The following is a 24,583-nucleotide window of genomic DNA, read 5'->3' on the forward strand; positions in this document are numbered from 1 at the left end:
ATGGAATCAGTATTGGGATGTACAAATTCACATAGACCCTCTAAACTCCCCCTCCTATCTCTTACAACATACATCTTGTCCCTCCCAATAGAATCTATGTGAAATCTTTGTAGTAGAAAACAGAAATCAACAAACAGGCAAAGTTGCACATCAACTCAGGAACGCAAGTTTTTAATAAAAATTCAATGTGGCAAACAATGCCTACAATGTAGGCGTCTGACTCGTGTATACGAAAGTGCCTAGGCATGCCTATGGACGCCTAAGGCGCAATTCAGATACCTTAAATGTAGGCCTGTAAAATGCTGGCTTACATTTAAGGTGTCTGTACAAAAAATAGACACAATTCTGGAAGCAGCATCTACCAGTGATTGACACGTGATAGGCACCTACTGCAGCAGGCACCATTTCCAGAATCAGGCCCTAACTCTCAAACTTTAAATCGGCCATTTTGAGGACAGTCTGGTGGTAGTGGAGTGGGCAGATATATGCAATATTCAGCACTTAACAGCTTAAATTAACTAGACAAATTGGATTACATACAACACAGTCCTATCTTTAACCAGTTTCGTTTAAGTGGTTATGTGCTGAATATCATACTTAACCTCCCTTATATCAAGCTGAGCTAGAGGTTTTTAGTGCTGGCCGATGAGGTAAGTGCTGCGATGCTTGTAGGAATTCTATGAGCATCAGAACACTTACCGTGCCGACTCACGCTAAAAAAACTCTAGTGCAGCTTGATAAAGGGGGCCCTTAATCAGATAAACCTGGATATTCAATGATGGTGTCCGAACATGACATGCCATTGAATATCCATGGATAACACCAGTGGTGGCCAAATCAACATTGACCACCATAGGCTGGACATTTATCCTGTAGTGTATAAAATATGCAGTTAGTTTTTGAAAGTCTATCTTAAGTTATAAAGGTACAAACACCAAAACTACCTGGGTAGTTTTCATTTGAAAATTTGCCTATAGGTATGATAGTGCGGTGTCAACTGCTGGTCCGCGGACCGGTGTCAGTCTGCAGAAAATTCCTTCCGGTCCATGCAGGGCCAGCGAGATCGGTGTGCAAAATTCCTACGATAGTGGCTTCCTCTCCTCTGCTCCCCTCCCAGCAGCTCTCAGTACTTCCCTGAAGCAGCGATTCACTTAGGCAGCCATGGGGCTTTTGCTGAGTCGTGGCCCGCTTCTGATGATGCAACTTCCTCTTTCCTCAGAGGCGGCGCGACCCATCAAAGGACCCAATGCTGACTAAGTGAATTGCTGCTGCAGGCAAGTACTGAGAGCTGCTGGGACGGGAGTGGAGGGAAGGTGAGGAAGCCACTGTTGGAGGCTGGGAAGCTGCTGGATAAAGGGACAGATGCTGCTGGGAGTGGAGGAGGAAAAGGGAAGGGAAGGGAAGAGAGTTATTATTTTGTGATTAGAATATATCAGATTTGAAATATGCATCCTTCTAGAGATGGTGTCGACATAACTGGGGACTGCAAAGCCCAGGCAGTGCTTCTTTATCTTCCCCTAACACTATTCCTGTCATGTGTGATTGCGGTATTCTGTTAGCATGATATTTCTGTGTAGCATTCTGTAATAATTTGGCTTATTCAGTTTTCTTGATAGTAGAGGGGATATATGTGAAGGGGAGGGGAAACAGGGGTTTTGTTGATTCTTGCTCTGTATTATTTGCATATTGTTTTTTTTAATACTTTAATAAAATACGTTTAATATAAAATCATAATTGAGGGTTGTATGGATGGGATCAGATGGTTTGCGGGGACTGAGCTCGTGGAGATGGGGCGAAAATGTTTTTTTTAAATTTCAGTCTTAGTAGTTTGCCGGTCCACAAAATAATTATTTTATTTCCGTCGGTCCACAGGCGTAAAAAGGTTGAAGAACACTGTGATAGAGGACCGAGTTCTCTGTTTACTTGTACTTGCTTATTTTTGCATGTTAGCTTACTGTTATACCTAACTGTAAAGGGTGCAACAAGTTAGGACCAAAACAATTCAACAGCCCGCTGACTTCATATTACCTACTTTGGGGGATTGTGCGAGCATGGCAGGAGAGAGTGGACATCTCTCCTGTTGCTAGGGGTGGGTGTCTGGAGGTTGTGCGAGCTCGGCAGGAAAAAGTAGGCAATTCTCCTGCTGATCTTGTGGTTTATATTTTTTTATTTTAATTTTCATGGGGGAGGGGCACTGATCAGAAAGTAAGGTTATGACAGCTCAGACCAGTCGGCAAATTTTGGCTGCAAATGTGGCACGAGGTTAGGGAATCAGTCGGTGATGATAGAGAATCGCTTGAAGTGCTCATTTTAATATTACATTACATTAGTGATTTCTATTCCGCCGTTACCTTGCGGTTCAAGGCGGATTACATAAAGGATCTATCTGGCCATTTCCAAAGGAATTATAGGATAGATTGGTTCGTAGAGATGAGGTGGCTCTTGTGGCGTTAGGTTGTTTTAGTGCTTTAGGTTGGTTTTGATTGTTGGGTATCAGGGTTTTTTAAAATAGTATGGTTTTTATTTTCTAAATGTTCTGTAGTCTGGGGTCGTTATCAGCAAAGCAGAGAGTTGGTGGTCTAATCTCGCTGCTTGTGTGGCTACATTTGCATGGCAGTATTGGAGACAGCTAGAAAACTCGGAAAAGACCTTGGTAAACCGTCTTGATAATCCGCCACTAAAATGCATGCATGCTAAACAGGCTGGAACTGGTTTATCGAGCATGTTAAAAGCAGATTTTAGTTTTGAGAATCTGTCCCTCAGTTCCCAGCAAGCACTAACAAGCTCTAATAAATCTCCACAGACTCTACTGATAAGCAGCTGGCAACAGTTGAGTCAGTGAAAACAATGGCCAACTAACTATGAGGGGCCATGCTTATGAAACTTTGCAATGCTATCCTAGGCCCTACAATGCTCAGTACAGCCCTAGACTATGTACTGTTTTACACTTACACAGGAAGAAATACAACCAGGCATATAGAGGAGTATAATCAAAACAAATGTCTAAGTCCGTTTTGGCCGAAGTCGCAAGTCGCCCAAAGGCGGACACGGGAAAAGGTCCATTTTTGAAAAATACGTCCAGAATTATTATTTTTCCTGAAAATCGTCCAATTGTACATCCAGCCGTCTGATCGCCCAGACCGCTAAGTTGTCCATCTTTATACTCCATTTTCATCCAAAAATTCATCCAAGTCACAAATGCCTAGAAAAAGACCTTTTGGGGCTGGAGGGGCCAGAAAAGTGATGGACTGGACACTCAGACATAGCACCAGAGTAGTGGGGTACCTTACAGGGCACTGCTGTGAACATCACAAAAAGGGTACCACAGAAACATCTAACTACAGCTCCCTTATAGGTCATGGTGAGCCCCCCAAAACACCCCCAGAACCTACTAGACCCAACTATCTACCACCCCAATAGCTTTTATGGCTGCAGGAGCCACTTATAAGGCAGTTCAAAAGGGTTTGGGGTTTTTTAGGGGGGTGCACACTTTTCACCATGAATGCAGTGATTAGAGTGGCTTATGGGCCTGGGTCCTCCTCTCCATGGTTCACTAACCCACCCCAAGACCACTTAAGCCACCTCTGTGCAGTTCTACTAGGCTTTCCTATGCCAGGCTGCCAGGTGCTGATGTTCTGGAGGCAGATATGTAAAGTTGCTATTATGATTTTTATGGGGGTGGGGGATCAGTGATCACTGGGGGAGTGTGTGGGGGTCTGTACTTTGTTGGTTATCTTGTCACTTTGGATACCTTCTGTGGACTTAGACCTGGTTTTAGATGGCCTAAGCCACAACGTCCAAGTTCTGTCTAGGCAGTGTTGTAAAACCTTCGGTTATACATGCAATACGACTAAGTCTAGGACGACCCACGTTCTGCCCAAATCCCGCTCACCACTCCTCCTAAAATGCCCCTAAAATGCTCCTAAAATGCTCTGGTCATTCAGCAGCACTGTGAAGGCCTAAGTCGTTTTTAAATATGTCTAAAACCCTGCTCAATTATCGCCACTTGGACGACTTTTGTTACTGATCATCCAAGTGCCGATTTAGGTCGGTTTTTAGACGTTTTTCTGTTTCGATTATGGGCGCGATGGACCTCTGGTCTGACCCAGTGGAGGCAACTTCTTATGTTCTTATGTTCTCAGAATGCCCATGTTTTGAGCAGATACTTTTAAGTGTCCAGGAGAATAGATTATCACCATAATGGAGCTACGAGTAGTAGCTGACTGACTCTTTAGTTACAAACTGTATATTTTTGAAACTTCTCTTCAAAACATACACATTGTTATACAAGAAAGTTACCATATACAAGTTAAGATTAAAACTGGATCCTAAGTTACCATTTAGCTTAATTATGGGTTTTTGATTAGGAGTCAGCACCCAAGATCTAGATGTCATTATAGACACTATGCTGAAATCTTCTGCCTAGTGTGCGACTATGGCAAAATATATAAAGAAATAAAGCAAACAGGATGCTAGGAATTATTAGGAAAGGGATAGTAAATAAGACCAAGAATATTATAATGCCTCTGTGTCACTCCATGTTGTGTCCTCACCTTGAGTATTGTGTACAGTTCTGGTCACCGTATCTCAATAAAAATGTAGCAGAATTAGAAAAGGTTCAAAGAAGAGCAACAAAATGATAAAGGGGATGGAACTCCTCTTGTATAAGGAAAGACTAAAGATGTTGGGACTCCAGCTTGGAAAAGAGACAATTGAGGGGGGGGGGGGATATGATTGAGGTCTACAAAATCCTGAGCGGTATAGAAGGGGTGTAAGTGAATCGATTTTTCACCCTTTCAAGCAGTATAAAAACCAGGGGACACTCAATGAAATTACATGGGAATACTTTTAAAACATATAGGAGGAATTTTTTTTTTTTTTTTTACTCAAAGAATAGTTAAGCTCTGGAACTCATTTCCAGAGGATGTGGTTATAGCGGTTATTGTAGCTGGGTTTCAGAAAGGTTTAGACAAGTTCCTGGAGGAAAAGTCCATACCATATTATTGAGACGGGGGGAGGGGGGGGGGGACAGTGCTTGCCCTGGATAAGAAGCAGGCAGTGTTGCTATTATTTGTTTCTGCATGGTAATGTGACCTGGATTGGTCACTGTTGAAGACAGAGAACTGGGCTAGATGGATTCAGGTCTGACCCAGTAAGGCTATTCTTATGAAAGGTTGAAGACCACTGCAGTCTACAGTAAAGGATGTCTCCCATTCTATGCCTGAGATAAAATGACCTGATTGATATGAAATGCTTAGACAATGCACCTATGATAGTTCTATCAGCAAAGAAGGAGTGCCAGAGGGGGGATATCTTTTGATAGTTGAATCCGTTTTTTGTTTATGTAGCCTCCCCCCTTCCTCATACTCTCGAGAGCAAGATCCTTGTTACCAGGAACCAGCAGTTCCAATTAACCTGAAACAGAACAATCTGGTATTGTTTTAAATGAGTTAAATAACTTGATACTTCAATGCATAAGCTAGTAAGTAAATACTGTACACTCGGTCACTAAGATATCGTATTGAAAATATGTGGATGCACCAAATCAAAAGTGAGTGCTATACCGAAAACCATCACATATACACTCTAACTCTGTATGCTACCACCTCTGCAGAAGCTGTAACATCTTTGCTGAAGCTCATGTAAACCACTCTGAATTGACCCATCCAGTCATTAGTAGCGGTATACAAGCTTTCAATAAATAATAATGTATTGCTTCTACTCTCTCTATAAAAAACTGATGCTACTAAGGGTGCTGTGCTTTGTTCTTTTACAGTTGGTAAACCAATTCATGTCCCTAAGATTGAGAAGCCTTCTGACCAACAGATAGACAAGTATCACAAAATCTACATCAGATCCTTGATGGAGCTCTTTGACAACCACAAAATAAAATTTGGCTTATCAGAAACAGATATGCTAACTATTATCTAACAAGCTACCATGCTGAATGTGAATCTGTACAATGAACCTTCCTTATTCCTCAGATGACTGTTACCAAAACAACTATGGCGTATGTTGCATTGAGAGAGAACACTCTTTTTGCTTGCATTTAGAAAATGTTCTGATATATAAAATGAAGCAGTTATTCTCTTCTTATAAAACTAATATATTAAAATTTAACTATGTTTATGCCATGTGTGAAATAAAATTATTTAGATACCGTCTATAATTTTCCAGTGTTTTCATGCAGTACTGATACCCGCATCAATCACCTGTCCCTAATGATGGCACAAAATGAAAATTAACTAATGATGTATATTTCTCTTTTTCACTTACTCTGCCATCTACCCTATTCTTTCCTGCCTAGAATAAATTATTTTTCAGTATCCGATATATTTCATATTCACCATCAGCCTACAAAACCATTTGTTTCTGGCAGCAAATGTTTAGCCCCCAATATTCAACCCATGGTAGTCAGTATTGTTGTAAATATGGGCTGTCATAGGCCTTTTGATTATTAGATTCTTGATATAGTAAGTAATGAATAGATGCACACAAGGTGGTTTACATACAGTACTAAAAAGAACACCAAAATCAATAGGACAGGGGAAAAAGAAAGTGAAAGGCAAAAAGCAGCACTAGGACAGAGAGTCAACTGACCCAAATTCACTTGGCAGCAGCTTACGAAGTGGATCCCACAACAGAGGAACCCAAATATTTTCTGTAATATGTAGTTTTAAGGCAGACCTGAATTTCAGGTAGGAGGGTTTAGAATGCAAAGTCACAAGTCAGTAATTTCACAAGACTGGAGCAGTATAGACAAATACTGATTGTCTAGTAGACTCAAACCATGAGAAGTAGACAGAGGGAATAGAAAGATGGGATTTGAAAACAGAGTGAAGAATGAGTACTGGAACATACAGAGTAATGAAGGAAGAGAGGAAAGCAAAGATGCAAATGGTAGAAAAAATAGCTGAAATAGTAAAATGGGGAGATAAGACATTTTTTAAAGATATATTAGTGATAGGAAGAAGTGCAAAACTGGCATTGTGAGACTCAAAGGTGAAGGAGAGGAATATGTAGAAGCTGATAAAGAAAAGGCTGAATTGCTTAACAAATATTTCTGTTCTATGTTTATTACGAATTGCATTGGTTGCCTGTGGAAGCTCAGGTATTGTTCAAGCTGGGCTGTTTTTGTTATAAGGTTTTATATGGTGCAGCCCCTACTTATCTGGCTAATAGTTTTCCCACAGCTATGCACAAATGCAGTAGAAAACTCATGCTCTGTTTAATTTTCCTTCTGTAAAAGGTTGTAAAAACAAGAAATTCCTAAATCACTCTTTAGCATCTCAGGCAGCTTCTCATGAAAAAGAATTTCAATCATTATTGCTCACAGCTGTTTCTTACAAACATTTTAGAAAACAGCTAAAAACCTATCTTTTCTCCAAATACCTGACTAGCTGACTCATTCAAATATACGATTATATTTAATGTTTATAATCTTTTGTAAACCGCGTAGAACTTTTTGGTAACGCGGTCTATAAGTATAATGTTATGTTATGTTCACGGCTGAAGCACCAGGAGCGGGACTGCAGAAGACAAACGTGAATAGAGATGGAGGAGTAATAGACTCTGATCGATTTTCAGAGGGTTGTGTTCACGAGGAGCTAGCTAAAATAAAGGTGGACAAAGTGGTGGGGATGGATGGTGTACATCCGAGGGTGCTGAAGGAACTTAAGGAAGTTCTGGTAGCTCCGCTGACTGACCTTTTCAACGAGTCTCTAGTCAGGAGTAGTACTGGAGGACTGGAGAAGGGCGGATGTAGTCATTCTCCACAAGTGGAATTACAGGCTGGTAAGTCTGACTTCTGTGGTAAGCAAATGAATGGAAATACTTTTAAAACAGAGAATGGTGAAGTTTCTGGAATTCTGTGGATTACAGGACCAGAGGCAATTTGGATTCACTAGAGGTAGGTCTCTCAGACAAATCTGAACAATTTCTTTGACTGGGTGACCAGAGAATTGGATAGAGGATGTACGCTAGATGTGGTGTATTTAGATTTTAGCAAAGCCTTTGACAGTGTTCCACACAGACATCTAATAAATAAACTGAGTGCCCTCGGGATGGGTCCCAAAGTGACGGGCTGGGTCAAGAACTGGTTGAGTGGAAGGCGACAAGAGGGTAGTGATCAATGGAGATCGCTCTGAGGAAATGGATGCTACCATTGGTGTGCCTCAAGGTTCTGTTCTTTTAACATTTTTATAAACGATATTGCTGAAGGATTGTCAGGTAAGATTTGCCTCTTTGTGGATGATACCACAATCTGCAATAGAGTAGACATCCAGGATGGTGTGAATAACATGAAGCATGACCTGGCGAAGCTTGAAGAATGGTCTGAAATTTAGCAGCTAAAATTTAATGCTAAGAAATAGAAGGTCGTGTATTTGGGCTGCAAAAACTCAAGGGAACGGTACAGTTTAGGGATGAAGAACTTTTGTGCACAACAGAAGAGTGGAACTTGGGTGTGATTGTATGTGATAATCTTAAGGTGGCCAAACAGGTTGAAAAGATAAAGACGAAAGCTAGAAGGATGCTAGGTTGCATAGGGAGAGGTATGGCCAGTAGGAAAAATGAGGTATTGATGCCCCTGTATAAGACTTTGGTGAGACCTAATTTAGAATATTGTGAATTCTGGAAGTCACACCTTAAAAAAGATATAAAAAGGATGGAGTCGGTCCAGATGAAGGCTACTAAAATGGTATGTGGTCTTCATTATAAGGCATATGGGGACAGACTTAAAGATCTCAATCTGTATACTTTGGAAGAAAGGCAGGAGAGGGAAAATATAATAGAGACATTTAAATAGAGACCTACGTAATGTAAATGCACATGAGTCGAGTCTCTTTCATTTGAAAGGAAACTCTGCAATGAGAGGACATAGGATGAAGTTAAGAGGTGATAGGCTCCAGAGTAATCTAAGGAAATACTTTTTTTACAGAAAAGGTGGTAGATACATGGAACAGTCTCCAAGAAGAGGTGGTGGAGACAGAGACTGTGTCTGAATTCAAAAGGGCCTGGGATAGGCACGTGGGAGTTCTCTGAGAAATAGATAATGGTTACTGCGGATGGGCAGACTAGATGGGCCATTTGGCCTTCATCTGCCATTATGTTTCTATGAGTTGTCCTGTATTGGAGTGAAAGGCAGTGATGATGGATCATAAGTGAGAACGATCAAATTTCTTAGCGTGGGAATACATATGGATAGCTGTGTTCTGAACCGATTGAAGATATTTGATTAGACTAGCATTAATGCCCAAAAAGACAACATTACCATACTCAGATATTCAATGTCTTAGTGGTTCGGAGCTACTGTACTAAGGACTGAACACCCACTGTACAGTATTCTAAAGTGCTTTTTTGTTTGTTTGTTTTAATCAGTGCCATGGTTATTGAATCAATTATGGCTCAGGTGACAGCTCTTTGGGTGCAGCAGTGCTTCAACATCCTTGTCCAACAATACTAAGCAAACTCCTTCATTGTGTGTGTATGAGTGGATCATTTCTTTGAGTTTCACACTTTCACTGAGGTGGTATATGAGGTCTCAGTAAGTTCTCTGGCTGTCTCAGCAACCCGGGGAGCTTAGCTGGCAGTCCTAAGGGAAGAGCAGGGGTCATAGTAGTAACAAACATGATGAGTCACATGCATTTGGCATGTGACACACACAGTTAGGCCCCTTCTTCAGCTCACACGCTTAAGGCGCCAATCTCACGCGTTGGTGACATCTTCCTCCATGAGGTTCAGGCATCTCTCCCCAATGCTCATTTGAATGTGGTGCCTCTCTTCCTCTTTGCCCTCCCCCCCCCCCCCCGCAATCCTTACCTCCATTCTTGCCATGATTGTTTTTGTGCAGTGCTAGCAGAGTCAAGGATAGCAGGCTGTTCAGCCGTGTCCCACCCTCGAGAAAAGGGGAAGGCCCTTGGGATTGGCTAAAGCAGCCTGTTATTCCTGATCACCACGGCAAGAAGAAAGGTATGGATTGCGGGGGAGAACAAAGAGGAAGAGAGGTGCTGCATTGGGGGAGGGCATGAGAAAGAAAGGGGTGGAGAGGGGTGCTGCATCAGGGGTAAGAGCAAGGAAGGAGAGAGATGCTGGACAGAGCAGTCAGGTAGGGAAGAAAGAGATCCAATTAGGGGATGTGAAGAGGGGGGGGGGCACGGAGAGGGAAAGGGCTGGACTTGGGAAGGGGGAAAGAACAAGAAAGGAGAGGTGCTAGGACATGAGAGGAAAGAAGGAAGGAGTGCTTGCGTTGCATAAGGAAAACAGAACAAGAGGGAGAGAACATTTGCTGGTCTTGGGGGAGGGAAGAGAGAGGTAGAGATGCTGGCACTTGGGGGGGGGGGGGAAGGCACAGGAACACAAAACATAAGGACAGAGCAAGAATAGCGACACAGAGATGGGAGATGCTCAACCCGACAGGAGTGGTGCTGAGTCAACTTGAGAGGGATACAAAAAGATGGATATTGGATATGAAGAGAACTAGTTTTAGACATGCCAGGGGCCCACCAGAAAAAAAACTCACTCACTAACACACTCTACCCCAGAGCGAGAGTTGGAACGCTTACGGCGCTGCGTGCGTCTGGTAGCGTTTTAGAAATAATAAATAGTAGTAGCAGAATGAGGCTTAGAATGCACAGCGAGGCAGCCAGAACATCAGGCTTGGAAACGGAATACCCGCCGAAGAAGCGCTCGTGACCGCTAGTAACCTCCTACTCCGCGTCCCTCAAAACACACCCTCCAAGATTGATGGCGTCACAAAACAGGCCTCCCGCGCGCCACTCTCCTCCGACCAATGAGGGCGCACCTCATGAATATGGAAGTAGAAGAGCACCGAGGCGCTCACTTCCTGTCGGCTGGCTGGGGCCTGGTGGAGCAGTGGGTGGGTGTTACGCGGTGCTGTATCTCGTGCTTCTCCACTCCCCTCCCCCGGCTTTCAACGTGTATCTGTTTGTGCGGCCGCTGAAGCTGGGTGAGTCGTTTCTCCTTGTCTTTTATCTCTCATCTTTTTTTTTTCCCTGCGGGTATATTTATGCTGTAAGGCAGGTGTCGTCTGCTCACAAGTACTCGGAGGCAGGGCGCTTATTAGCGCTTGCAATTGTGCGTGTTATTTGTGGGCCGCGGCGGCATGTGCACACCGGGAAACTTCCTCACCGCACCGGCGCTTCCCGCTTTAGTGGCAGTCTTCCACTTGTCGCAGTGGATGTGGGACAGAAGATAGAGGGGCTGCGGCATCGTCAGTCGTGTACCGGCTCTCTCCTCCTTCCTCCTCCTCGCTGCGGTTCCTGTTTCTGGTATGACTGGGAATGGCAAAGTGGAGCCTCCTTGCCACATCACGATCCTCGAGATCTTAATGGCTTTTGTCTTGTGTGATGGTGGCTCTGGGAGTGAACAGTTGAGAAGGCAGTGGCAGGATGGGTAACTCACTAGAGGGCTAGTGAATGAAAGTGACAGTTTATGGACAGACTACATACAATGTTATCTGAAAAAATCATGCTGTGCTTATCGATAAAAATGTCAGTGATAGAAAGGCAAACAAGAAGCAGAACTAATTATTCTGTATTAGCTTGCCTTTTAATCTTATAAAATATTGGAACAGAGAATTTTTTTTAGAAGTGGAGGAGGGAAGGTTAACTCTTAAAGGACAAAAGAGGCTTTCACTGCTGTGATTTTCAAAATATTTATATCCCACATCCCAAAATTTGTATGGAATACATAATAAAACATAAATCTAATACAAAAATAAGAGAACATCTCGCAACATACTTAAAAAATAATCAGTTCCTCTTCATATGGCTAAAAAAATCTTGATTATTTTTTATGTTGTTAGTAACTGTTTTGCATTTATATGTTATCAATGTAGAAGAAGTAAACATTATCATAGTAACTTACCCTCTCTTTTACTAAGGTGCGCTAACCGATTAGCGCACGCTAAATGCTAACGCGTCCATAAACTAACATGCATGCGTTAACGTTTAGCTCTTGCTAATCGATTAGCACACCTTAGTAAAAGAAGGCCTTAATAAACGATGGCAGATAAAGAACTGCATGGTACATCCAGGCTGCCCAACTGTCACATTCACAATTTATGATTGAACCAACAATCTAATAGTATTACTAACACTTTACTTGGTAAGTTCCACTTGAAGATGTCTTTCCTTCCCCTACTAAGAGATAAAGCACCTGTTTTCATAGCTTATTATATGAATGTGGTATGAAATACACATATTTTGATCCTCATCCATTCTTGCCATTTTCAAGGTTCAGACAATAAGTCTTCCCAGTATTGGCTCTACTTCCTGACTACTGAAGCATGGGGGGGGGAGGGGATCCTTTATTGTGTTCATAAAATGGAGAGTTCTGTCCTCAAACAATGAGTATTGGAACTACCAGAAAGAGTAGCAAAGTGGTTAACATGAAACATGGGAAACCTCAGTGTAAAATGTTACTAACCCAGCAGCTAGGTCAGTCTGGCAGGCTGCAAGTACAGAATTTAACAGTACAATGATTCAATTTATTAGTGCCTCTTATCCTGGACAATATCACCTATAATTTTCACATAACATTTTACTATTATATTTCACTCTTTTTATTTTTGCATTTTCTTCAGAAGTGCCAGTAATAGCCAAGTGTTTTCAGTGGTTAAGTGTTTGGCACTGGCCTCGTCATCATATCCACACTATTTTTTATGTATATAAAGTGCTCCGTGCAAATTTTAAATCCTTTATGTAAATATTAATGTTAAATATTTACAAATTTGCATGGAGCACTTTATACACACAAAAAATAGTGTGGATGTGATGACGAGGCCAGGGAATATTTTTGTTGTTGTTGTAAGATGGGCCCAAATCTTGGGTTATCTAAAGTTTATTTTAAATTATTACAAAGTTTTGTGGATAGGTAGGTATAGGACTGGAGGGGTATTGAAGTAAAGTAATAGGAAATTTTGTATGCTCATCAACTCAAGAGGGTGAAGCCAAACTGCCTTTATGATGAAATTCACCCAAATTGGTGTACTTTAGGTATAGTTTAATATAAAGCTTAGGCCCTCTTTTTATCAAGCTGCATAAGGGTTTTTTTAAAATTGCAGACCGCTGCGGTAAAAGCTCCAGCGCTCGTAGGAATTCTGTGAGCGTTGGAGCTTCTACCGCAGTGGTCTGTGATTTAAAAACCCTTACGCAGCTTGATAAAAGGGGGGGCCTTAGTTTTGTTAACAGCATAACAATAGTAAAATGAGGGAATGAGCAAATGAGGGAGATGATGATAAAGAAAAAATTCCTTATTTAAAGCATGATATTCTACAGATGGTCATGTGCTGTGTGATTGGCAATTTGTATGTTAACTTTACCTGTGTGGGTAGGAATAAATGGACAGACCAGATAGGTCAGTTCTTTACTTTTTGACTATCATTTAGTATGGTAACATTATTTGAGACTTATATTCTGAAATTCTGTAAACATTTTTAGAGTAAATGGTCTAAAATATAAAATTAAATATTACATTAAAGATGTGATGAAATTTTGCACTTACTGCACTTTAATATTTGTTGTTAACATGCACTAAATGCAAACCCTACACAATAAATGTTTGAGTTGTGTCCAGCATCTACCCTGCATTAACTGTACGGGGCATGCATTTGCAGGGCACCAAACTGTGCCAGATGGCATGGCTGCTTGTGCTGTCTGCCAAGCAGACCCCAGGGCTTATCTAGAGATTATATGGTGGTGCTATAGTGACATGAAGTGCGGAGGGGATCTCTTTCTCTTACACCTTGCCCAGCTCTGGAAAGCAAAATGGCTGCCATGATCCTTAGCAGAAGGCTCCCAGGGGTACTGGGTGAGTTACTTTGGGCATGTGGGCTTATGGGATCTGGAAGCTTTTGGGTTTGTCATTGGGGAGTATTTTGATAGTGGGGGAAGTCAAAGGTGGAGTACAGTCCTCCATCATTCTGTCTGTGGCTGCATATTGCATTACTGGTATTGCAGGTGCACTTCCTCTTGAGGCAGTACAACTGCAGTTACTGCTTTTATCAGTTGTGATAATGTGTGGTAAATATAAAGCCCCATGTGTTTTCCATTCATCCACCTATGTTGCTTCCCCCCACTCCCATAGTAGGCATCTAACATGGAATTTTTACTGCACTGGCTACTTTTATACCAAAGAAGACTAGTGCAGGCCTGTGTTAATGTACACTGTGCAATAGAACCAACATGTAGCTTCTTAGTTAGTGAAAGGGCCTCTGAGTCTCTTACTGAAAACCATATTTGTGTATTAATAGACCATGAACACAGAATTTTCCCAAAATCTTTTTTATTGAAATTTTTCAGAATAGAATCTAAACAAAAACAGCATCACTTTCCCAATAACCCACCCAGTCCCTCCTTCAATTCTCTCCACCTCCCCCTCTTATACAAAACATTCAGAGAGACTGAAAAGCAAATTATAAAATCTTAAACCAACAACCTACCCCCACAGGACAACAGCAGACATGTTTATAGCTATAATGGAGAGGAATCCGACCTCCAAGCAACATAGCTATCCCAGATCATGAACACAAAATTTAATGTTTGAATAATAACATATATATTTATACAGCGTGCAGGGGGGTATATGAGAGACCACAGAGAGTGTGTGAAGGATTTGGGGGGGGGAGTATTGTATGAGAGAGACTGGGTGAAGAATTGGGGGGAGAGGGGGAGAACACACCATTGTATTTTACCACTATTAAAATGTGGCAAAATACGATGGTGCATATTTTGGCCCTCCAACTGTTGCAAAATTATAAAATGTGGCCCTTGATAGAAAAAAGTTTGGACAAGTATGGACTAAAGTCTTGGTCTTTACTCCTAGTCTTCAAGGGCTGCCAGTGGGTAAGTATCTTTTTTTTTAAAGATATCTAATGAATATATTTGAGAGAGATTTGCATGCCTGTTAGTCCCATTGTATGCAAATTGTGATGAGCTTTGTGAGGGATGTACTGTTGGCAGTCCTCATCCTGGGTGTAAACATCGCTGCACTAAAATGGAGACTATTCACTAAAGAAACAACATGAAGCTAAAGTAAATAATCCATGTTTATGGTTCAGCTTAAGTGAGTCAGTTAGGAGTTCTCTTACTAAGGTGCACTAACAGCATGCACTAAATGCCATGCAGCCCATTATATAACTATGGGCTGCATGGCACTTAATGTACATTAATTCTTTAGGACACCTTAGTAAAAGGATCCCTTAGTTTCGTTCCTTTATCATGTAGCTTACAACCTTAACCACTCTAGAGCTCTGATTTTGAAAAGGCAAGTAAATCTTAAATTCTGTAACTGTAGTGTGATGTGATATTAATTTAATGGGGTGTCTGGGGTATCGGAATCTAAGGACATTATAGCTGAGAATAAAATGTATTTTATAATATGACCTCTGAAAAACTCTAGCCATCTGTCTGAAAACTCAAAACAAAGAAGTTAAGTATTCTTTTGAGTTAATATAAAAGATAACTGGGTTAGGTATCGGTGTCTAACCAAACGCTAACTTTGCAAGATTTGCACCATAATAGAAGATCAGCAGTGTTAAATAGAATTCTATTCTCCAAGCTATGAACAGCAAACAGAGGCTAGAATAGAACAAAAGAGACCAGGGTCTTGAGCAAAAGTGTTAATTGCCTAAGCCATTCAAAGCTGGGATGAGACAAAAGGGATACAATCTACCTGAAACTTCTCAGACAATGACCATATTAAAATCTAATCAAAGCTCTGCCCAGCTAGGAAGCAAATCAGATATCGCCCACCCAGAACAGAAACCAGTTTGAACTGAATTCCTGACTTGTGATTGGACCTGACTTCAAGCTCCTGAGTTCCATAAGAAGAGGAGAGTCAGCTGAGCTTCTCTGTTTGAATTGCCACTGGATATCTGCAACACACCTTGCTGGAATCTCTTCTACATTTAAATCTCCATGCTCCACTAATCTGCAACTGAAGAACTTTTCTTCCAGCAAGGACAACATCATCTCCAGCTATCCTCTGCAAACAGATCTTTCACCCTTCTAACCAGAAGCAACAATAAGAGTGAGTTATTTTTAATCCAGTTTAACAATATTTAACTTGTGGCACATTTCTCTTGTTTAAAGATCCCTAAATGTAAATAAAATTACTGCATTGCCTGCTTAATCTTGTAAAATAAATTTGGCTCAGTGAAAATAAAATTCTAGTTCTTAAATATTACAGAGAGCTTAAGTTATAGGCAGGTAGTTCCATTCCCCAAATTAACATGTATTTATAATATATATATTCTTCACTTTTGTTATAACACCATTGGATTTATGCACAGGGTTTAAGATTTAAAAGCTTATGAATTACTCTCAAGCTGAAGGAAACAGAGCTTGCATGCAGACTTTGGGGGACCCCTTCCCAGTTTCTGCTCTGGGCCCTTATATGTCTTAACACTGTCCCTGCAGAGACAGATGTACAGCAGATCATCTGCAGTTTTCTGTATTTGACTTAAATTGTTTCTGGCTTGTATATATATTTTTATATTATGTATGTCTAATTGTAATCCACCTTGGGAACAAGGTGGACTATAAATAAAGTAACCACAAGAGTTGCCATACTGGGACAGACCGAAGATCCATCAAACCCAGTATCCTGTTTCCAGCAGTGGCCAATTCAGGTCACAAGTACCCGTCGAGGTCCCAAAAGAGTAAAACAGATTTTATCCTATAAATAAGCAGTGGATTTTCCCAAATCCATCTTATTAATGGCTTATGGGCTTTTTTTTTATTTTTTTAAGGAATTTATCCAAACCTTTTTTTATGTAGTAGTAGAAAGTCCAAGGAGAGAGAGCAGAAGGTGAAAATGGAAATGAGATCTTGTAAAATGAGAAATCCAACATGAGTAAATATTTGTATGCCCTCTGGGAGCAAGGAATCTTTAGTGATCAATGCGGAAAACTATTGTCGTCCTAACCGTGTGGTTACCACAAGTTGTACCGTATTTTTCGCTCTATAAGACACACTTTTTCTACCCCCAAAAAGGGGGTGGAAATAATGGTGCGTCTTAAGGAGCGAATGTAAAAAACCCCAAAACAAAACCTGTTCCTCTTTTGGGCATCCCGGAAGTCCAGCGTTCTTTCTGCGCTCCTGCCTTGGTTCCCCTGCTCTCTTCCGTCAGCGGCACAACGGTGCATGAGGCAGGCGCACACTTTTTGCGTGCCTGCTTGGCTCCTCCCTGCACTCCGAATGGCTGCGGAAAGCGTGCTGGACCGCCGGGATGCCCAAAAAAGGTGTGTGTGTGTGTGTTGGGGGGGGGGTGCCTGCCTGCCTTTGCCTTGGGACTGGCTGGCTAGCTTGGGGGGTGGGTTGGCTTGGGGCTGGCTGGTTGGCTGGCTTGAGGTTGGCTGGGGGTTGGCTGGCTGCCTTGGGGTTGGCTGGCTTGGCACTGGCTTGGGTGCCACTAGACGTGTCTACACATTAGACATGCCCACCACTAGATGTGCCCTGTACCCTGTCCCAGCCTACTACTGACCGTGTAGGATCTGGTAGGACTACACATGTGGACTGTTATATCTGTATTTGTGGGTTTTTTTGGAAGAAGAAATAAATAAATCATCTTTTTAGAACATCATCATCCACAGTCTTTTTTTTTTTGTTTTTATCTTTGAGAAACAAAGTTAAACATAAGTATAAAATAATACAGTGGTGTCTCGGTTTACGAGTGCACCGGTTTGCGATTGTTTTGCAAGACGAGCAAAATATTTGCAAAATTGGCACCTCGGAAACCGAGCGTGCCTTGATTTGCGAGCGGCGTCTCCCGTGATCCGGCACCCCCCCCGCCACAATTGGGCACCCCCCTGCCGTGATTGGGCACCCCTCGCCTCTTCTTACTGTCATCTGGGCACCGGCATATCCTGTGCGTTGGTGCCGGTATCTTCGGGCACAGGACATGCCGTTGATTGGGCACCCCTCGCCTCTTCTTACTGTCATCTGGGCACCAGCATATCCTGTGCGTTGGTGCCGGTATCAACGCACAGGACATGCCGGTGCCCAGATGACAGTAAGAAGCGTGTGTGTGTGTGTGTGTGTGTGTCGTATCATGTGCGGGGGAGGGTTCCGGATCGCAAGGAGGGGCCTTCGGGGGGGGGAGCAGTTTCGGGGGGAGGGGGGATAGAGTAGCACTGCTGGCCTCGGGGGGGGTGGGGGGTGAACGTATCAAAGCGAGTTTCCATTATTTCCTATGGGGAAACTCGCTTTGATAAACAAGCATTTTGGATTACGAGCATGCTCCTGGAATGGATTATGCTCGTAATCCAAGGTACCACTGTATTTTGAATTCAAAAGCCCAAAGTAGCAAGAGATGGGCTTTTTAGGCCCAGAAGTAATAGAGGTGGAGAGCATGGTTTGTTTGTTTGTGTTTTGTTCATTATTGACTATCAGAATTATTGCTCTAGAGGCGATATACATATCTTAAGGAAATAAGGGCTTCTTTTATAAAGCCGTGGTAGCGATGCAGCTGCAGTAAATGCACCAAAGCCTATAGGAATAGAATGGTCTTCAGTGCATTCATCATGGCAGCATTGCTACCGCAGCTTTGTAAAAGGGACCTTTAGTGTGTACAAAGTGCCTTGTGACCAGTAGGTATAAATTAGGATTTACAACATTTAGTGTATCCTAACCTTTAGTAAAAGGGCCCCTTTAATATACATCTATATAATAACAATGGAATAGATATTCAACCTAAAAACTAATTAAAATTCAAACTAAAATTAGGTTATTTTTTTTGAATTGATTGTTGAGATCCTGGCAGGATCCTTGTACAAATGCTGCCTGAGAATTGAGGTTCTGCCTCTGATACTACCAGCTGCTTGTCATGAATGTTACTAGTGTGACATTTTGAATTATTTTTTCCTTTTTTTTGTCATTTTTTCCTGCTTACAATAAAACACATATTTCAATTCTCCGAGGCATCCATACAAAGCTCTTCCCCCTTCTGCCACTTCCTTTTTTCAGTGGTCAAGTTTACTGCATTATGAGCAAATTGGATAGGTTATATGGTCTCTTTCTGCTGGGGGGGGGGGTTGTATCTGTCAGTTTAATCTTTGCAAAGTATGTTATGTATGAAAAAAGACCTCATAAATATATTATCAATAAAACATGTAGGATAACAGCTTTTAGGAAAATCATTTATGGATATCATTATCTGAGGACTGGGCTTGCTGCATTACGTACTTGTACATGTTCTTTATGGTATACTGCTTTGTAATGCCCTGATTTACATTTATTGCCATACATCTCTTCCTCTGCCAGTGGACTGTAGCAAAACCCTTGCAAAGAAATCTGAATGACTTTTATTGGAAAAAATATAATTGTAGACCTTGTAACTGCTCTTCCTAGCTGCTTTTAAGGTAAATGATGTCTACAGGGGAAAGTGTTGCTGTTATGTATGTTGTTGCAATAGTACTGTACTTTTTTATGGCTTTACTGAATATTCATATTCGGCTGAATAGTGATTTAATTTCAAATATGAATAATTTGTGGCTCTATTGAAATAAACCCTTGATCTCTGATTTCATGTTGCTGCATTTATGTTAAAGCTTAATGCCCATTATTTGTATTCGGCCAAATGGTAAATTATTTGGTACAGCTCTACTTATTGCCACCCTTCTCTGTACCTTTTCTAATTCCTCTATATCTTTTTGAGTATAGCAACCAGAATTGCACACAGTATTTGAGGTGTGGGTGTACCATAGAGCAATACAAAGGCATAACATTTTTATTTTTGTTTTCCATTCCTTCCCTGATAATTTCTAAAATTCTATTTGCTTTCTTAGCCGCTGCCGCACACTGAGCTGAAGATTTCAGTGTATTCTCAGCAAGACACCTAGATCCTTTTCCTGGGCAGTGATCCTAATGTGGAACCCTGCATCAAATAGCTATAGTTTGGTTTCCTGTTTCCTATATGCATCACTTTGCACTTGCTCACATTAAATGTCATCTGCCACCAATCTTCCATTTTGATGCATGCTATATATGGTTTGACTGTTAAATAAAAAGTGCATTCTTTCACTCTTGCTGCATCTTCTCACAGTGCATATCTTATGGTAATATAGTTATATTTAGTCTGTCCCCCTTTTTTAAGTCTTAGATGCAGAAGTAGTCTTAAAAAGTTATGTTTGTACTTCACATTTAAAGGCGGAGCTTAGACTGTGTTGTATTGCAAACTGTTTGTTCTACCAGAATTCATCAAAACTGCAGTTTTATTTTTGGGTTTGAACATTTAAGTTAGCTTATCCCAGAGATGGTCGCACATCATTAAATGATCCCCATTGGTGTATATAGTGTTGGGTAGTAATGCAGTTTCATTGTGTTGGCTATATTGGAGTGCAAGACAGGGAAAGTGGGGATGACCCATAAGGTATGACTAAGGGAGATAAGAGTTCCAAAAGTTTGGCTTTATTATGTATCCAAAAAACAGTTTCAATGAGCCGATACAGATCAGATTTTGGCAATTATGCCTGCATCAGCAGCCCAGACAAGGTCCAGGACATATGACATGAAAAATAAATTAATAGACTTATACAATATAAAATCAGAGATAAGCAAAATAATAAGCATATTCCAGATAACATATAAAAAAAAATGACCGTAAGCCAAAATCATGCATTATGTGATCAACCTGGCCAAAAGTCACTTGTTGCCCTCCCAATCCTTGGAGTACCTGGGGGATTGCTTCGATACAAGGCAGAGGACAAAGTTTTTGCCAGATCAGTGTCTCAAGTTGCAAGCGCAGATCTCTTTTCTGCATGAACCCAAACCAACAGCATGGAGCTAATTGCAGGTGCTGGGCTCCATGGCCACAACTTTGGAGGTGGTGCCCTAGAGGCGAGGGTGCACATTAGGCTGTTGCAGCAGTTGGTTCTGTCCCGGTGTCTCAGGATTACTGTATTCGCTTGAGCTAGACAGAAGCAGCCAGGACCAGCATGAGTTAATGGCTCAGGTTGGCCAATCTTGGTCAAGGGATGCTGCTACTGGTGTCATCGGATTGGGTGCTGGCGTCATCGGATTGGGGGGGGGGCACTGTTTGAATTGCAATGTGCAAGGCCACTGGACTCCATAGGAGTTGGAGCTCTGGGCAGTGCCTGGCGCTTTTGACATTTTGTGCTTTGCTGTCAGGCAAACTGGTCCAGATTCTTTTGGACAATTTCACCGTAGTAGCATATATCAACAGTCAGGGTGGCATGTTCAGCGCACAGATGGTACAAGAGACTTGGCTATTACTACAGTGGATGGAGAACAATGTTCTGCTCCTGGCAGCAGCCCACATCAAGGGGACTCTGAATGTTCATTCAAATTTTCTCTGTTGTACCTCTTTAAACCCCAAGGAGTGGGAGTTGTCCCAATCCGCCTTTGAGTTGGTTGTATAGGGAAACTAGCTCTCTTTCCTGACCATAGTCGGGTTCAGTACCTCTCCCTCCAAACCTTTTAAAAACATTCATCAAATGGCCATGTATAACAAACAGCAATGCGGTAGTGATCAGACAGACTGCCGATTTTGGGTCCTGCCTGTGTGAAAACAAAGTTGAAATAAATAGGTGGGATTCGCAGAGGGAGGGCCCAGATGGCAGTCTGTCTTGATCGCTGCTGCTGCAGAGTTGCCAAAGGGACAGATGGGAAGGAAGGCTGCTGGAGGAAGGAACTCCGGAGCATAACGCTGACCAAGCTGGATGGCTGGAAAAGGAGGCCAGAGTCAGAACAATGGTGCAATGTCTCTTGGCCATTCGTTCCATAGAACCAGTTCCCAAAGAAGAATCAGTTTCGCGCAGATACTCTTTATACAGTAATTAACCAGGTGGAGGCTTGACATGCAGTAGGCCCGAATGCAAAGTCTGAACTTTAGCTTCACCTGCTGGTAGATGGGCACAACCCACTAGTCTCTGGATTAATCTGCTGTGCTTAATTTTCTTTCATTTATCAGGTAAGACATATAATTTCCCCATATATAAATGTAGGATCCCAGTCCAGGCTTTCGGTTAATGTTGATAATTGGACTCATAAAAAGGTTGGAAAAGATTAGACGAAAATATCCTGTGATCAGTTGGAAAACTAGAAACCAACAATCTTAGCCCCCTGCTTATTGGGAATAAAGCCAACCACTTAAGTACTCCACCAAAACCCAGCACTGGATATTTACCACTCCTTCCATAACTTGTAACAAAGAAGGGAGGTTTGCTAGAATCCATAATCTTTGCTCTAAAAGGGCTCCAGGGAGTGTTCTTCAAGATAAACCTGATCAGATTATTTTAAGCTTCTGAGTAAACAACCCTGCCAGAGAACTACTGATGTCTCAGACCAAGCATATATAAAATTGTTGCCACACTGAAGTTCAAGAAAGCCACTTCTGGGTCCATGTAACCTTTGCCCTTATCTACCAAAGACTTGGGTGAAGCAGTTAAAATCAAAGCAGGCACTAAGAAAATCCATCACCCCCCTTTTATGCATTCCTGGAGCAGGGAAGTGATAAACAGGGGCAGAAACTGCATTTTTGCATTTATATAACAAAAATATTAAATCGGTTTAAGAACTTTAAAGAAGCATTTATCCCCTGATTCCATCCCCAAAGTTTCAAGACAGTTTACAAATATACAAATTTAAAGCACACATTTTTCTTACTAGAACAGGATTTTACCCCATTTATTCTATACATTAAAAAAGTATATAAATTGGGCAAGTATAATTAATACTTAAGACAAGTACTAGACAAACTGGAACAAAAGGGAAGAGAGGTGGAAGCTACAATCATTTTATAAGATAGAAGGAGAGAAGGATAGCACAATAGCAGGGAGGGGGGACAGTTATGCTCTTATTTGTTTATTTTGGCAGTACTCAATGGTCTGGGACGTAAAGGATGTCGGAGGTTGCTAGAGAATGTGGTGAGAACAGTTAATGTAGCTGGTTTTAAAAAAGGTTTGAAGAAATTCCTGGAGTAAAAATCCATAGTCTGCTGTTGAGACAAACATGGGATGGTAGCATGGAATGCTGCTACTATTTGGGTTTTTGCCTGATACTTGTGACTCGGATTGGCCTCTGTGAAGACGGGATACTGGGCTAGATGGACCATTAGTCTGACCCAGTAAGGCTATTTTTATGTTCTAAAACAAGCTTCATAATTTTAAAATTCCATATCCTTTAATCCTTCTCACAGAGCCATCAAACATGAATTCAGACCCATTTGTGCTACAATGAATGGATGTAAAATAGAAATTTTTCTCATCTGTTCATGAATTTGCCACTGAGCAATCTTCCAAATCACCACGTGCCAGATAAGCAGGACCATTAGGTGGACTGCTCTAATTCTCAAGTGTGTTATGATGACACAAATTCAACCCCTTCTGAGATTGAAAGATTCTATTGTATTAAACTTTACATTGGCAGGAAGACATTGTGTCAGACCCCTACTCCTTTCCTTTTTTGTTGGTTTTACGTGGAGGCAATCTTTTTTACCCAGCTGGGGTTTGTTTTTGCTCTCAATGCCCAGCTGCCATCATCATGACCCCAATCCCTCCAAGCTCAGTTGTCTTATTTATTTTATACCATTCTCCCAGGGGAGCTTAGAGCGGTTTACATGAATTTGTTCAGGTACTCAAGCATTTTTCCCTGTCTGTCCCAGTGGGTTCACTATCTAATGCAATGTTCTTCAATCTTTTGACACCTATGGACTGGCGGAAATAAAATAATTATTTTGTGGACTGGCACCGGTCTGCGGACCGGCAATTGAAGAACACTGGGCTAAGTCGTGGCCCAGACCCTGCCCCATAATAGTACTAAATTGTAACACCATTTTTTCCATTCATTTTTTGTATACAGTACACACACAATATAATCATATTAACAACCCATAATGGTTAACCACAAAATTAAACTACACAAAGCACACACTGTGCTTCTCGGTATCCATTCCTACCAGAACACAGATAACCCCATGCAAATAATGGGACCAAAAACTACAAGTACTAATATATACAAATAAACCCTAAAGTGCAAGACTCTGCATGCGGTACAACCCCAGAGGAAAAGAAACAAATGCATTTCTTCCTGAACAGACAGCAGATATAAATCAATTACTAAATTCAAAAATAAAATCATTCCCCGTACCATTGTTGTCTTCCTCCCTTCATGCTGTGCCTTGCCTTCTGGCCTGCCAACCCCCCCCCCCCCCCCGGTGTTATCTTCGGGCCGGCTCCCTCTTCCTCAGTGCTGCAGTGCACAAAGCCGTGGGCAGCGGCTCCTTGTACGTCCTGCGCCTCATCTGGAAGCCTTCCCTACGTTGCAATGTCAGAGAGAATGCTTCCGGTTCAAGCGCAGTATGCATGTAGGAGCCTCTGCCCACAGCTTTGTGCACTGCAGCACTGAGGAAGAGGGAGTCAACATGAAGACAACACCACATCGATCGCACCGTGGACCAGTGACTGAACAGCACTGTCTGGGGCCTGATGCACGTGTGGCCTTGCGGACCGGCGGTTGAAGAACACTGATCTAATGTACCTGGGGCAATGGGGGGGGGGGGATTAAGTGACTTGCCCAAGGTCAGAAGGAGCAGCGTGGGTTTG

At 41.8% G+C, this 24,583-nt stretch overlaps 2 protein-coding genes across 2 annotated transcripts in view; both read left to right on the top strand.

Moving 5' to 3' along the window:
• The window catches only part of LOC117366878 (diacylglycerol O-acyltransferase 2-like), a 97,292-nt gene extending 91,136 nt beyond the window's left edge, over positions 1–6,156 (top strand). Inside the window, exon 9 of the mRNA XM_033958848.1 lies at positions 5,777–6,156. Coding sequence (XP_033814739.1) covers positions 5,777–5,931 — 155 coding nt within the window. The 3' untranslated portion in view covers positions 5,932–6,156. The remainder of the gene's footprint in view (positions 1–5,776) is intronic.
• Positions 6,157–10,783: 4,627 nt separating this feature from the next.
• The window catches only part of ACSL3 (acyl-CoA synthetase long chain family member 3), a 192,159-nt gene continuing 178,359 nt past the window's right edge, over positions 10,784–24,583 (top strand). The window contains exon 1 of the mRNA XM_033957807.1: positions 10,784–10,966. The gene's annotated coding sequence lies outside the window, so the exon portion shown is untranslated. The remainder of the gene's footprint in view (positions 10,967–24,583) is intronic.

This window comes from Geotrypetes seraphini, chromosome 9, assembly GCF_902459505.1.
Source record: "Geotrypetes seraphini chromosome 9, aGeoSer1.1, whole genome shotgun sequence".
NCBI classification, from domain to species: domain Eukaryota; kingdom Metazoa; phylum Chordata; class Amphibia; order Gymnophiona; family Dermophiidae; genus Geotrypetes; species Geotrypetes seraphini.